The 15868-nt window shown below is 39.4% G+C and overlaps 1 protein-coding gene across 1 annotated transcript in view; it reads left to right on the top strand.

Annotated features, from left to right (window-relative positions):
• Positions 1-15868, top strand: part of Mllt10 (MLLT10 histone lysine methyltransferase DOT1L cofactor) — a 149795-nt gene that overhangs the window by 33229 nt on the left and 100698 nt on the right. Inside the window, exon 4 of the mRNA XM_051151275.1 lies at positions 8092-8146. Within this exon, the coding sequence (XP_051007232.1) occupies positions 8092-8146 (55 nt within the window). The remainder of the gene's footprint in view (positions 1-8091; positions 8147-15868) is intronic.

Raw genomic sequence — 15868 nt, 5'->3', positions numbered from 1 at the left:
TTTTTGTCTTAGTTTTGAGGAGTTGTGTTTTTTTTATTATTTTTTAAAAGATTTATTTATTATGTATATAATAGTGTTCTGCCTGCATGACGGAAGAGGGCATCAGATCACATTATAGATAGTTGTGAGCCACCATATGGTTGCTGGGAGTTGAACTCAGGACCTCTGGAAGAGCAGCTAGTGCTCTTAACCTCTGAGCCATCTCTCCAGCCTCGAGTTGTGTTTTTTTTAAAGGATAACATTCTGCATTTTTATTATCTGGTTTCTTTGGTGATAATTTTCTTTTTATTCCCAATATTGGTAAGTTATGTGTCCCATCTCTGTATTATTATTGTTGCTTTTTATTAATTTTGAGACACGATTTCACTGTGATGCTCAAGCTGGCCTGGAGCTTGTTATCTTCTTACATGTTTCCAACAGTACCAGCATGTTAATTTTTACCTCTTAAAAAATTAGGCTTGCAATTTCAGCTTCATTATTAACAAATGCTCAACTTTGTTTTTAGGCTTCCCTAATGCATTCTTTTCTGTTTCATCCCCTACTTTGTACTTTGTTTTTTTTTTTTTTTTAAGTCATTTTTTTTTCCTCCTCAACTTAAAAAAAAGTCATTTGTTTGTTTCTTTGCTTATTTGTGTGTGTGGAGGTCAGAGAACAGTTTATGGGTATCACAAGTTCTCTCTATTACGTGGGTTCTGAGGATCAAACTCCAGTAGGCTTGGTGGCAAGCATCCTTTACTCTCTAAGCCATCTTGAATTTTATGTTGGACCCCACATCATTAATTTTATGTTTTTCTAATGTAGTCAACAAACATACTCAGTGACTTAAATTATTTTCATTTCACTGTGTCTTAAGCAGGAAGTGGTAGTAGGTGGCACATGCCTGCAGTGCTAGCACTCTGCGTGGAGAGGCAGGAAGATTGCTCTAAGATATAGCCAGTTTGGTCTAGAGAGCAGGTTCTAGGCTAACCAGAGGTGCATAATGAGACTCTACCCCACCTCAAATAAGTTTTGTTTTAAAATTATATTCTTATATGGACTTGTTTATAAGGTTTTTGGACATGTTTATGCAATGGCTTGAATTATCTCTCTCTTTGTTGTATTTGTATTTTGTGAAGACATTCTGTTTCTTCCTAGTTCTCCCATCTTGCTTTTTGAGAGAGTCTCTTTTTTTTTATGCCTGCCAATTTTGTTGGCGAACAGAGCCCCAGGGATCCTTCTCTCTCAGCCTTTTCAGTGCTGGGAATTACAGATGTGGGCCACTACTTTTAATGTAACTTAGATTTAATAACTAACTTTTTAGAATTACTTTAATAATATATAGTTAATGTACTATACAGTTCAAACATTTGGAATGTGTAACTTCTGAGTTTTTGTGCATTATGTGTGTTCATGAGCTGCCAAGGCTTCATGTCAGGTGTCTTAAGCACTTTCCTGTTTTCTGGCTGTCTTGGACCTCATTCATTATGTAGACTAGGCTGGCTTCAAATTGGGAACTCTGACTGCCTCTGCCTGACAGTGTTGGGATTAAAGGTGTGCACTGCCACACACGGCCCATCTTATTTTTTGAGGTGGACATTTTGCTAGACTGGCTACTAGTGAACTTCCAGGATCCTTTTTGCCAGGGCTGGGATCCTAGCTTTGTGCTGCTATATGTAACTTGTTTCACATGGATACTGCGGTTCTGAAATCAGAGCTTGTATATGCAATGTATATACTTTACTGACCAATAATACATCTCCCAGACCCATTTTTTTCTTTTAGTTACATCTCCCTCCCTCTCTCCCTTCGCACATAACACAGTGTGTTTGTGGAGGTCAGAAGACAACTCTTAATGGAGTTAGTTTTCTTTTAAGACTTGGTTTTTCTAGTCAGGGTTTCTTTGTGTAGCTTTGATGTCCTAGACTCACTTGACTTTGTTGACCAGACTGGCCACAAACTCACAGAGATACACCTGCTTCCCAGAGTGCTGTGCCGCTGCACCTGCACTCCCCACCTCCTGTGTTGTTGTTGTTTTTGTTTTTAATGTTTCTTTATCTATTATGTACAGTGCTCTGCCTGCATGTACACTTGCATGCCAGGAGAGGGGACCAGATTCGAGTGTGGATGGTTGTGAGCTACCATGTGGTTGCCGAGAATTGAAATCAGAACCTCTGGAAAAACAGTTAGTGTTCTTAACCTCTGAGCCAGCATCTTTCCAGCCCCAAACTAACTAACTAACTAACTTACTTTCTTTCTTTCTTTCTTTCTTTCTTTCTTTCTTTCTTTCTTTCTTTCTTTTCTCTTCTTTCTTTTCTTTCTCTTTTTCCTTCTTTTTCTTTCTTTTCTTTCTTTCTCTCTGTTCTTCTTCTTTCTTTCTTTTGTTCTTTCTTTCTTTCTTTCTTTCTTTCTTTCTTTCTTTTTTTCTTTCTGTTTCTCTGTCTTAACGGTCCCGGCTGTCCCTAGACTCACTTTGTAGACCAGGCTGGCCTTGAGCGCACAGAGATCTACCTGCCTCTGCCTCCCAAGTGCTAGGATTAACGGCGTGCGGCACCATGATTCTGTACCTGGCTTTTAAGACTTAAAAAAAAAAAAGATTTATGTACATGAATGCCTCATTTGCATGTATGCCTGCATTAGGTCCCATTGTAGATGGTGGTGAAGCACCATGTGGTTTCTGGGAATTGACCTCAGTACCTCTGGAAGAGCGACCAAGTGCTTAAAACTGCTGAACTATCTTTCCAGCCTATTGAGTCAGTTCTCTTAACAATGTGGGTCCAGTGGTTTGGTTGATTCAGGTTGTCAGGTTTGGTAACAGGCACCTTTACTGCTGAACTATCTTGTTGGCTTAATTTATTATTATTGTTGTTGTTGTTTATTATTTGTGAGTATATAATTGTGTGTTGCACGCATATGGTGATGATGCCATGGCAAGCGCGTGGAAGCCAGAGGACAACATTATGTAGTTCTATAGTTTCATATTTACATGGTTTCGAGAGATAGACCTCAGCTCACCAGGCTTGCTGAAACCATCTTGCCAGCCCTTCCCCTGTATTTTTACAAAGTATGTTTCCTGCTTCATGAATTCTGCTTGTCATTTTAATGTTACTATTTGTCTCTTAGACAAATGTCTTGACAGAATGAAGGGGCAGGAATGTTGGCTAACTCACAAATAACCCACTCTCCTCTCCCCTCTCCCCGCCCTGTAGTAACTTACTTAGGGTGGTTCTCCTGTTTGAGAGACCTTAGCTCACAGATACTACCATAGATGTGCTAGAGTCTTCTGGATGATTGGCCATTAATAATTTATCTGCAGATATTGATTAGTTATACAAATACATAATTTTATGTTGACAGTATTTTCTTTCAATACTTTATCCCATTTATTTATTGTTTGGGCCTCTCACTTCTGTTTTACTGTTTTTGCGACAGGGTTTTTCTGTGTAGCCCTTGTTGACCTGTAGTGTGCTTTGTAGAGCAGGCTGGTGTTGAATTTGGTGCATTCCTTTCTAATGTTGGGATTACAGGTGTACATCACTGTGCCTGGTACTTGAGCCTCCTGTTTGCTGCGTTTTGAGTTCTCTGAGCATTCCTTTTTCTGCACATTGTAGTTGTCCCTCTCCTCTTGTTATTCTGCAGTGCTGATTTTTACTGTAAACAGTATGGGCTTTTCCATGCTCGCTCTATCTCCCAACTAATGTCAAGGAGACCTATTACATTAATAATGACTTTAAGCACTTTCGCTGGGTATATACTTACCTGTTCTAACCTGACTATGCTGGCCTAGCGTACTTCTCAGCCATGTGCTCGCCCTGGCTGCTTCTGCTCCATCCCTGTCCTCATGGTGACTCTCTTCTCTATCTACCTTGGAACCTCTCCCTGAGGGAAGTCCAGCCTTAACTCTCCTGTCCTGCTATAGGCTGTTCAGCTCTTTATTAACCAATCAGAGATGATGGAGAACAAATTTTACACACTATTGAGAGAGGAGATGCTTAAGTAATAATGACAGTGCCAACGTCTGGGACTTCACCCAAATCTCTGGGTACAGAAATCAGCATTTGAATACATAATGCACAAATCCATTCCTCCAACATTTTTCAATGTTGAACAATTAAACTCAGAACCTTACACATACTAAAACAGTTCTCCACAACTGAGTTACATCCCAAGCTTTGTTGTATTTTTGAGACAGGATATCTGTACAACACAGGCTGGCCTGAGCTTGGCACAGTCCTCCTGACTCTCTGCCCTCTGCTACAGGCCAGGCTCTGTCGCTTATTTCCTTTTTCTTTCTCGGATCTGTGTGAAAGCTGGGTATTCTTTATGCCATTAAGCTACATCTCTATCCTGTCTGTGTTTTTTTCTTAATATTTTTGAAATTTTACTTAATTTTTTATGTATGAGTGAGTGCTCTATCTCCATGTACACCTGCATGCCAGAGGAGGGGATCAGATACCAGTGTAGATGGTTGTGAGCCACCATGTGGTTGTTGGGAATTGAACTCAGGACCTCTGGAAGAGTAGACGGTGCTCCTTAACCACTGAGCCATCCCTCTAGCCCCTGGAGGCATACTTTTAAAGTCTATTTCAGGTTGGCTTCTTATATCTCTTTCTTTCTTCTCCACCCCACTCCCTTCCAACACCCCAACACCAGGTAGGAGAGAGAGAAGGTTAGTGGAGGGAAGGGGCAGAGTTTTCTCTGGCTACTTCCTGCTGTTCAGAATCATCTGGTACTTTGAGGCAATGCCAATTTTCCTCGTCAGGATATTCAGCCTTCTCCCTCCAAGCATTCTGCTTGCAGCCCTCATTCCTCTCTCCCTCTTTCTCTGGGTTCTCCTATTTTTCCAACTGGCAAAAACCATGCCTCCTCACGAGGCAGTTTCCTGTTGACAAAGATCATGTACCCTCTCATGAGGCTGTTACCAGCTGTGGACAAACTGGAGCAACCTTCATATCCCACACCTGGTGATTTAAACAAAAACATGCTTACATAACATAACTGAGCTTTTAATGAAACCAAAACTTCCACAATACTACATCTCTGTCCCATTTAGTTATTTCTTTTCCTTTTTTGATACTTCCCATCTCATTTATTACAGGTACATTTTCATTCTTTTTCATGTGTATTTTATTTATTTAGGCAGAATCTCACTGTGTATCCCTGGCTGTCCTGGAACTCAGGACAGTTTGGCCTCAGGTCTGCTACCATAAAAGTCTGGATTATCTTGGAGTTGACATTGATTTCCTTTTGTTTTGACAATGCTTAATCTTTTTTTTTTTTTTTTCAGGTTCTTTATAGGTCAAGTAGTGTAGATCATCATTATTTGTTGAAAAGGCCATGCACTTTGAAGGGACTATTTTTATTTTTTATTTTTTTAGGGCTGGGAATGTAGGTCAGTAGAGTCGTTATCTAGTCATTACCTCATATCCAAGTGTGGTAGAGCATTCTAGCATTAGAAGGCAGAGGCAAGAGCATCAAAATTTCAAGATATCCCAAATAGGAATTTGTACAAGACCATGCTTAAAATTTTTTTAGAATGAGATTTTTTATTTGTATGTGTGTTTGTTTGACGAATATACATGCCACTATGCATGTGTGGAGGTTGAGGACAGCATTGCATGTGACGTGGGTCCTCCTTACTCATCTTAGTGTTTCAAACTGTGTATGTTAGGCCAGTTGGCTAGTAAGCTGCACTTTTCTCCCATTTTCCGTGAGTTCTGAAGATTACCCACACTTTACTCTGCTCAGCTTTACTTAGGTTTTGGGGTCTGAGCTCATCTCACTTGTTTGGCAAGTGCTTTACCCGCTGAGCTGACTCCTCAGCCCTGAAGTTGATATTTTAAAAATTAGATTTGGTTGATTATTTGGCTTCAAATTACCTTGTATGTTTTTTGTTTGTTTGTTTTTGTTTTTTCGAGACAGGGTTTTTCTGTGTAGCCTAGACTTGCTTTTGTACACTGCCTCCCAAGTGCTGGGATTAAAGGCGTGGGCCACCACTGCCCTGACTCCTTGCATGTTTAAACTCATTCTCTGCCCCACCCTCTCTCTCTTTTGGGTTGTGGGTTCTTTTTCCTCAGTTTGCCCCATTTGGGATTCAGATCTGTCTTTACAGACACCAAAGTTGCTTTGAACCCTTCATTGTGGGTCTTAGGTATTATGACTACCGGAGCCTCTAAGGGTTGGCTCTGTCTTGCCTTCAGGGTAACACTTAAAAAAATGTGCTGAGTTCTCATGCTAGTTCTTCTCAAGTTTTCACTGAATACAGAGTCTATATGCTTTAAAAATCTGTTAGGAATTTCATTGAGGTAGCAGTTATGTGTATTCTCCAGAATTTACAGTTGTTATATATATTACAGGGTTATCCTCTCATAAGCTTACCACTTTTGGAAGTCTTAACTTCATTTAATGTAGATTTTTGAAATGTATGATATAGTTTAGCTGACTGTAATTACCTTTTTTATTTTCCTTTAAAAATTTTTGAGACTGGCTTTTATATAATGTAGCTCAGGCTAGCCTTAGATTTACTATGTAGCTGAGGATAATCTTGAGTTCCTTTTGCCTCCTCTCCTTTCAGTTCTGGTATTACAGTTGATGTCCACCACACCTGGCCCAGAACAGTCACCTTTAAATAACTTTTCCCCTCTGTCTAGATAGGATTTCACTGTGTAGCACTGGCTGTCCTGGAACTTGCTTTGTTGACCAAATTGCCCTTGAACTCAAGAAATATGTTTGTCTCTGCCTTCCCAAGTGTGCATCTCCATGCCTAGCAAGCTGATTCTTTTTTAGGGTATATGCTTAGGTGTGCGTGTGCTTGTGCGTGTGCGTGTGTGTGTGTACACGTGTGTACACGTATATGGGTGTGTATATGTCTATGACTGCAGAGGCCAGAAGAGAATGTCAGATCCCCTACAGCAGGAGTTAGAGACGTTTGTGAGCCACTTGATATGGCTGCTTGGAATCTAACTTGGATTCTCTCAAGAGCAGCCAGGGTAGTGTACTGCTGAGTCATCTCTCCAGTCCCCCAAAGTGATTCTTGATTGTCGTAGAAACCAGACCTACCTGACTACAATAATCCCCAAGCCTGCATTAAAGACCAAAGTGATCCATATCAGTGTCAAAACCTTGTTTCTGGCCTGTGTTGAAAGTTTTTTTTTTTTTTTTTGTTTTTTGTTGTTTTTTGTTTTTTAAAGATAGTTTCTCATTGTAACTCATGCTAGCCTTGAGCATGGTAACCCTGCTTCAGCCTTGCGAGCTTCTGTACCCAGTTTGTTTGTTTGTTTTTCTTCTCCTTAAGTAGGCTTTGCATGATTTCTGGGATGGTCTGAAATTTCTAGACTTAGTTCATATTCCTGCTACAACATCTCAAGTATTCTGGTACCCTAAATATCAGCTACCACATTTGACTTTGTTGTTACTAATACAAAATTTAGGATTTTGCTTGTTTTGTCTGTGTAGTCCAAATGGCTTCAATTCATGGTAGAATTTCCCGAATGTTGGGATGACAAGCAAGGGCCACTAAATTTGACTTTAATGTAAACAAAAAGCGGGGGGTGGGGGGGCGGTGGTGGTGGGCAACTGAGTTTTAAGATATACCTAAGTTTTTATCTACTTTATAAGGAAAATAATTTTTAAGTTATTTTGGAGGATGGAGAGATGGCGTAACAGTTTTTAAAAGCATGTGCTGCTTTTGCAGAGACGACCTGGCTTAGGTTTCCAGCAATCATATGATAGGTCACGATTGTCCATAGTTCTAGTACTAGGAAGGGGCTGTGGTGCCCTCTTCTGGCTTCCAAGGATATCTGCATACACGTGGATGGCATGCATACCTACACACACACACACAAACACACACACACACACACACACACACACACACACACACACACACACACCCCATTCAAATATAAAAATGAGTGTGTTTAAAAAACAAGTTATTTATTTTATGAGAAGTGTTCTGGAATTTTCTTTGTGGCAATGAATAGAAATGGTATTGTATCTTTGTTAGTTTTGAAGTTATAGGAAAGATACGGTTTTGATCTGAAAAAAAAAACTTCATTGCCTTTTCCTTTTCCTTTTTTTTTTTTTTTTTTTTTTTTTTTAATTTTCTTTAAATAGAGATGTGAGCTGTGTCCCCATAAAGATGGAGCTTTAAAAAGAACAGATAATGGGGGTAAGTACAGTCTTTGAAAAAAATATTGAAAACTGGAATGGTATAGTATTTAAAACTATTTGGTAGTTCATATTATCTTATCAAATAATGTTTACTAAAATGTTAATAATGGTCTAAATATTTGGAGACAGGGTCTCGCTATGATCCAGGCTAACCTGAATTTACCATCTTCCTGCTTCATTTTTCCATGTTCTGGAATTGCAGATGGGCACAGTTATGTGTGGTTTAATTAATTTTCTGTATTTACAGTTTGTCTTCATTTTGGGCAAACTTAAGTATCGGCTGATTTTATACAGAATGATGTGCATTCTTCTTGAAATTTTTATGTTTTGGGACAGGGTCTATCTATATATTCCTAGATGTCTTAGACCAAACTGGCCTCAAACTCACAAGAGATCTGCCTGCCTCTGCCTCCTGAGTGCAGGCATTGAAGTGTGAGCCACCATACCTCGCTTGGTTTTTGTTGTTGCTTTTTGAGACAGGGCCTCATTACTGTGTCCTAGGTGCTAGGGTTAACAGGACCAACCATATCTGGCAAAGAATCCTTACTACTGTCCTTATCTCCTACGTGCTGGCTTATGGTGCCAACTATACCTGGCAGGTAGTGTTCTTTCCTGAGAATTCTGAGCATTTTCTGAAAATTCTGAATCTGGTTAAACCCCAACACCTTTAGAACATCCGTTTCAGATTATGGGTTTTTGGATTATTGATGCTTTGTTGGTAAAATCACTGTAAGTATTCAGAAAGCTGAATCTCCCATATCTTCTGGTTGCAAGCATTTTAGATGGGGATTATTCTGTATTTATTTTGTATCTCCTCTGAGTTATCTTTCCTTGAGAAATTTTGTCTTCTTCCCTTCACACTCTCACTTCTTCTGTTTTCTTTGTCCTTTTTTCTCTGGTCTCTTCTTCATTTAAAGGGCTTGACACTTTGCATGGCACAGCCTGGCCTAGATGTGTGGCAGTTCCCCTACCTCTGCCTCATGAATTCAAGGATTACACAACTGTTCTAAAGCCTGGATTAAAGTACTTACAACTTTATAGATCAGTACCATTCTTAACCATGTAGGCATGAGCTTGTTAAACTATAAAGACTAAGTGACTGATAGAGAAGTATCAAGAAGGATTTCCTCCTCCCCGTTTCCTCCCCCTTGCCCCTTCTCTTTCTAGATGGTCATAAAATATTTCTCTCTTATTTTATTTTGAAAATAAAATCTTGAGTTTTCTTAAAGTTGTTATTTTGAATAATTGATTTTAGTGATTAAAGAATTAAAAATTTTCTATTTTATTGTTTGTTGGCTTGTTTCATTTATAGATTTTGCCAGTTTATTGATTTCTCTAGTTTTAAAACTTTTTTGACAAAAGTAATTAAATTTTCAACATGGTCATAATATTTTCTGAGAAAGTATCACAGGTGCTATTCTTACTGAGTAAACATCATAGAGTGAAAAAAAAACCATCATAGAGTGTGTGTATTACACAAACCTCGATGTATCGCTTACTGTACGCATAAACTGTGATGTAGCTTATTGCCTCTAGGTTACAAACACACATATTGCTATACTACTGAGTAATGTAAGTACAACCCACTGGTAAGTTGTTATAAATCTAAATAAGGAAAAGGTATAATAAATATCTCTATAGGACACTTAGTGAAGTTTGAGACTTGAAGTTGTCTTGGGTAAGTAACTGAGTCAGTCGTAAGTGAATGTGAAGATGGCTGGAGAGAGAGCGCAGAGGTGGAGAGCGCTGGAGAGATAGCTCAGAGGTGGAGAGCGCTGGAGAGATAGCTCAGAGGTGAAGAGCACTGGCTGCTCTGTAAAAGGTCCTCCTGAGTTCAATTCCTAGCAACCACATACATGGTGGCTCACAACCATTTGTAATGGGCTCTGGGAATGTGACAATCTAGGTAGGGCAAGAAGGCATTCTTTTTTTGTTTTTCAAGATAGTGTTTCTCTGTGTAGCCCTGGCTGTCCTGGACTTGCTCTGTGGACCAACTGGCGTAGAACCCATAGATCTGTCTCCCTCTGCTGGAATTAAAGTCCTACATCACCATGTCCAACTACTTTAGCATTTTTACAATGTAAGTTTTTTCATTGTTTTCACTTTTTGACTCTTACACAATAATATTAGCTTAAAATATAGTTATAGAGGTATCTGAAATGTTTTCTATGAATGACATTGTTCACCAAAAATATTTGCTTATTTAGTAAGATTTTTTTTTTTTTTAATAACATAAAAAGTCTTTTTAAAACGACAGGGTCTTACTATGGTAGCCCTGGTTGATCTGGAGCTCTGTATAGGCCAGGCTTGCCTCAAAACTCAGAGAGAGCCTCCTGCCTTTTTCTTCTAAGTGCTGGCAGTGAAGGTGTGTGCCACCTTGCCTGCCTATCCTATACTCTCCCTGCCCCCTTTCTCCCAAACCTTTGCGTTTTTTGTTAGATAATTGGACAGAAGCGAGTAGTGCCCAGGACAGCCAAGGACAGTCCAGGACAGCCAGGGCTATTACACAGAGAAACCCTGTCTTGAAAATCTTATAGAAGAAAAAAATTAGACAGAAACAATACACGCTACTCTTGTTCTACATAACATCAATGATATCAGTGTCACTATGTTCCCTTCACAGAGCGTCTCCTTGAAAGGTGTTTAGGACAGTCATATTGATGGGCTAAGAACGTAGCTTGGTGAGGGAGCGCTTGCCTAGTGTTAGTGAGGAGCTGAATTCAGTTTTAGAAGCACACGGAGCTGTTAGGACTTGTAGCAACAATGCCTTTCAGAATACCTCCTTGAGGACCTGGCTGAGTTTATAGTTATCAAATTTTGTTTTTAAAAGCAAATAGAAGGCATAAAAATTAAAATAGCTAAAAACATAGTATACATACTAGCCATTACCATAATTGCTTGTTAACGAGTATTAAATGTTATTGTACATATTATTGTACATTGTGGATAGCATATTAAATGCTATTGGAGTACATTTGTTCAGAACAGCATCACTATAAACATGTTAATAATGTAGTGCATGGGGACTTGTAATGGCTTGAAAAATTTGCCTTCCTAATAATCTTATGGGAACATGGTTGTGTATGGAGTGTCAGTCATTGATCAAAATGTTGTTACAGCATGTCTGACTGTACTGTCAGCTGGAACATAGTGTTCTTAAACTGCTGAATATCATAACTTGTCAGCGCATTAGTGTAGAATTCTGGCTGTATACTGTCATGTTGCTGTGGCTTACTGGGAGCTAGCTGTAGCTCCCTGAGAATATGGTACCACATGTTACTAGCCTTGAAGAACTGCCAAATTCCAAATCTGAAGGTTTTTTTTTCCTACTGAATGCACTTTGCTTTAGTAACATTGATGAGTCAAAACTTGTGAGCATTATAAATTGTAAGCGAGTTTTTACTGAGCATCCTGTTATGTGTTGAATAGGTTGACAGTGCTTTAAAGATTGTGGCTTTTCCTTAGCATGTGACATTAATCATCATATGGCTCCTTTTGCAAGAGTTGAAGGTTTTGAGACTCTTGAATTACATATTCATGTGTTTTATGAAGCTGTGGAAATTTGAGATCATTATTTGCTTATACACCCCCCATCCATCTTTCTTGTTCCTCTACTCACAAAAATTGTTTCATTAATATGTGTGCACTGGATTGTGTCCTGGGTATTTTACCTTTTTTTTTTTTTTGCCAGTGTTCTTCAAATAATAATATCAGTTGACTTATCTTTACTTTTTTTTCCTCTTCTGTTTATTTGTATTTGCTGGTGGCATTATTGTGGTATTTTTTAATAAAACTTTAAAGTTTTTTGTTTGTTTGCTTGTTTTAACCGAGACAGGTTTTTGGCTGTAACCTTGGCTGTCCTGTTCTGTATACTAGGCTGCCTTTGAATCCAGACTGGCATAGAGATTGCCTGCCTTTGCCTCCTAAGTGCTGGGCTTAAAGGTGTGTACCACCACTGCCTGGCAAGAATTTTGTTTGAATTTTTTTTAAAGTAACTTCTATTTCTTCATCAGTATGTGGTTCTTTGGGCATATGTGAGATAGCTCAGTTGAAGTTTTTGCTTACAAAATCCATTGTTATACTTCTACATGAAGAGTTTCTGGTGATGATCTGTGAATGAGCCATACTTGCAAAAATGTGGGTGTTTTTTGTGTGTGCACAAGACTGTGTGTTCCCATGTATATATGTGAACACCAACTAGAGGTTGGTGTTGAGTACTAGTCTTCCTTCTCTCTACCTTATTTTTGGTATAGTGTGTCTAATAGAACTTGGGACTCATTGACTGACCTTCCTACAGAACACAGACATGTGTTACCACTCCTGACTTATTATCTGGGGGTCTGGGGATCTGTATTCAAGTCCTTGTGTTTTCACAGGAAGCACTTGATCTGCTGAACTCACTCTCTCCCTATCCTCCTACTCCCATTTTTGTCTTATAAACTCTGTAACTTATTTTAGAATGTATGTATTGTGTTGGGACTGTATCTCAGTTGTAGGGGGCTTGCCCAGCATACTTTGAGATCTAACCTAAGCATTACAAAAACAAAAACTGGATATAATTGAATGTTAATGGGTTAATTCTGGAGTAAAGTTTTGTCTTGTTTAGGGTTCAGTTTTTGTTGCTAGCTGTGTTGTGATACTTTTTGTTTTTAGTTACTTATAAATTGTGTGTTTTTGTTACATAATTGCTGAAAACTCTTCAGTTAGTGCTTCCATTGCCTTGAACATCTAGTACAAAATAGTGATAAAGGAGGAGGCAAGTAAAAAAGAAACACCTTCTACCTATGTTTGTATTGTGTGTGTGTTTGTGTTTTCTTCAGTCTATTTACCACTCTTCCTGACCCTTCAGCTCCTGTGTTTACCATACTTAGATTCTAGCCAGAGATAAAAATTGAGAGTCTTCTAAGGAATTAAATTTAGAAGGTGAGTTCTGCCTTAGGCAGGTCTGTGTGGCCTCCAGGTGCTTTTGAACATATCAGGTTGCCAACACCTTTAGTATTTCCTCCTAGGCTTTTGTTACTTAGTCATGTGCTTTACCTATATGCTTTTCCGTCAGGCGTCTGTGGGTTGTTGCCTTTCATGGAAGTTAAGGGCTACTTCTTTTCTTGAATGAACTTGAAGAGAGCAGAACAGCCATGTCTCAGGTCTTGGTTAGTTTTCAGACACTTTGGAACAGTGACAGACATAATTCTTTGCACATAAAAGTTGGAGAGATGGCTCATTGGCTGCTCTTCCAGAGGACCTGAGTTCAATTCCCAGCACACACACATGGCGGCCCAAAACTGTCATTAACTCCAGATCTAGGGGCTCTGACACCCTTACACAGATGTGCATGCAGGCAAAACCACTAATGTGCACATAAAATGAAAATAAATTGCTTTGAGCTAGGTGCGGTGGCACATGTCTGTAATCCTAGTACTTGGGAGGTAGAGGCAGGTGGATCTTTGTGAGTACAAGGCCAGGCTGATCTATAAAGCAAGTCTAGGACAGCCAAGGCTATACAGAGAAACCCTGTCTCGAAAAACAAAACAAAACAAAACAAAAACCAAACACCCAAAACAACAACAACAACAAACTCAACAACAAAACAAAACAAAAATTCTTTGTCTCTGATTAGAGGCTAGAGTCTTTACACTGGAAACTCTCAACGTAAAGCATTCATATAGGAAAAACAAATTGCCAAGAACTCCTATCATTTTTCTCCTCTTTCTTAGTTGAGTAGGTGCTTTGTTGTGTAAACCTTTCTGTAGGTATATTTTTAAAATGTTTTGATTTCTTATCTCTTTCTTCCTTCATCCCAATCCCTTCCAACACCCCAAGACCAGGTAGGAGAGAAAGGTGAGAGGGGAAACGGGCGTAGCTGTCTTTAGCGACTTCATACTGGTTGAGGTCTTTAGGGCAATACCAATCTCTGTTTCAGGCCATCTCTGACTTCTTGTCAACTGCATCAACAGCAACCGGGAGCAGCAGGGGTGGAGCAGCAGCATTACTCTTTTCTTGGAGGCCTCCCACCCTCACCCCTTCCGAGTGCTCTGGCATTTAACCCTGCCTATTAAACTAACTGCATCTGGCAAAGACCACACCCTTCTCAGAGCCTCACAAGGGAGGCAAATAGTCTGCTGCTGTGGACAATCCCATATCTCACACCTGGGATTAAAACAACATGTTTACATAAATGAGAAACCAAAACTTCCCTAACATTCTTCACTGTTTTCTAGAGTTCCATAAGAGAATTTAGCAATTTCTATTGTTGTTTCTGATGTGGTGCCTACCCTGGCACCTGCCCCTTTCACCATTTCTTTTGTTGGTGTAAATCTGGATATTTTGTCTCCCATGTGTATGTGTGCATATTCGTATATGTCAGTATGTACAGTCTCAGGGCTCAGGCGCCTGTTCTTTCTACCTTAGCTTCTGTAGTATTGGATTACCACTGCCTTCCTTAAAATTTTTTTGTTTTTTGTTTATTTCGAGACAGGATTTCTCTGTGTAGCCTTGGTTGTCCTAGACTCGCTTTGTAGACCAGGCTGACTTCAAACTCAGAGTGATCCGCCTGCCTCTGCCTCTGGAGTGCTGGGATTATAGGTGTGCACCACTACGCCCAGCTAAATATTTTTAAGCTTTGTTCTGAGATATAGTTTGGAAACAGATCTTATATTTGTTAGATTAGTTTGGATCAGTGTTGATGTAGGGGTACTTCTTACCATCAAGGCAATAAAATAATTCTTTAGTTTTGCTTTCTTTTCTCCTCTCCGTCCTTTTATTTGCTTAATGTAGAGTGGCTCCTACCTCCACCTCTCAGTTGTGGGCCACTTTACTTGGCAGTGTTTTTGTTTTTGTTTTTGTTTTTAATTTTGAAAGATGTATTTTTATTTCATGTGCATGTGTGTTTTGCCTGCAAGTGTGTGCGTGTGAACCACGTGCATGTCTGGTACATGTCTTACAGAGGCCAAAGGAAGGGGACCAATCTCTGGAGTTAAAAGACAGTGTGATCTGTCATGTGGGTGCTAGGAACTAACCTAGGGTTGTCTGCCAGAGCAGCAAGTGCTCTTAACCATCGAGCCACTGCCTCGGCCTTTGTGCCTTTGTGCTTTCCTGAGAGATCTGCCTGCCTCTGTCACTCACGCGCTGGGATTAAAGGGATTTAAGTACTCTTATTTATGGCCAGTAGCCATTGAAAGTAGCTATACACATCTCTCCCTCCACTATTCCCAATTCGAGATTCCTTTTGGAATAATTTTTTCCATTTTGAGGGAAATGATTCTTCCTTTGGTGTTTGAAAGTATTTTTATTTTTTTATTATTTGTCTTTGTTTATGGTGATTTGCAAGCATCTTTCTCACTGAGCCACCTTGCTTTATTTGTATGTTGTATTTGACTATAACAGACGTACTTATTTTCTGATAACTTCAATTATAGATTTGTTTTGATTTTTAAAAAAAGTTTTTGCTGGATTTCATTTGCACTGTCTTTCATGTTTTAGTACTTTTTTCTTTTTTTTTTTTTTTTTTAAAAAATTGCATGTTTTTCCAGGTGGTGGTGGCACACGCCTTTAACCCTAGCACTCGGGAGGCAGAGGCAGGTGGATTGCTGTGAGTTCGAGGCCAGCCTGGTCTATAAAGTTAGTCCAGGATAGCCAAAGGCTACACGGAGAAACCCTGTCTTGAAACCCTCTCCCACCAAAAAAATGCATGTTTCTCATTTTACATCCTGACTGTAGCCCC

This window comes from Acomys russatus, chromosome 9 (genome assembly GCF_903995435.1).
Source record: "Acomys russatus chromosome 9, mAcoRus1.1, whole genome shotgun sequence".
Lineage (NCBI taxonomy): Eukaryota > Metazoa > Chordata > Mammalia > Rodentia > Muridae > Acomys > Acomys russatus.
Note: the sequence above shows the minus strand (reverse complement) of the source record. Positions and strands in the feature narration are given on the sequence as shown.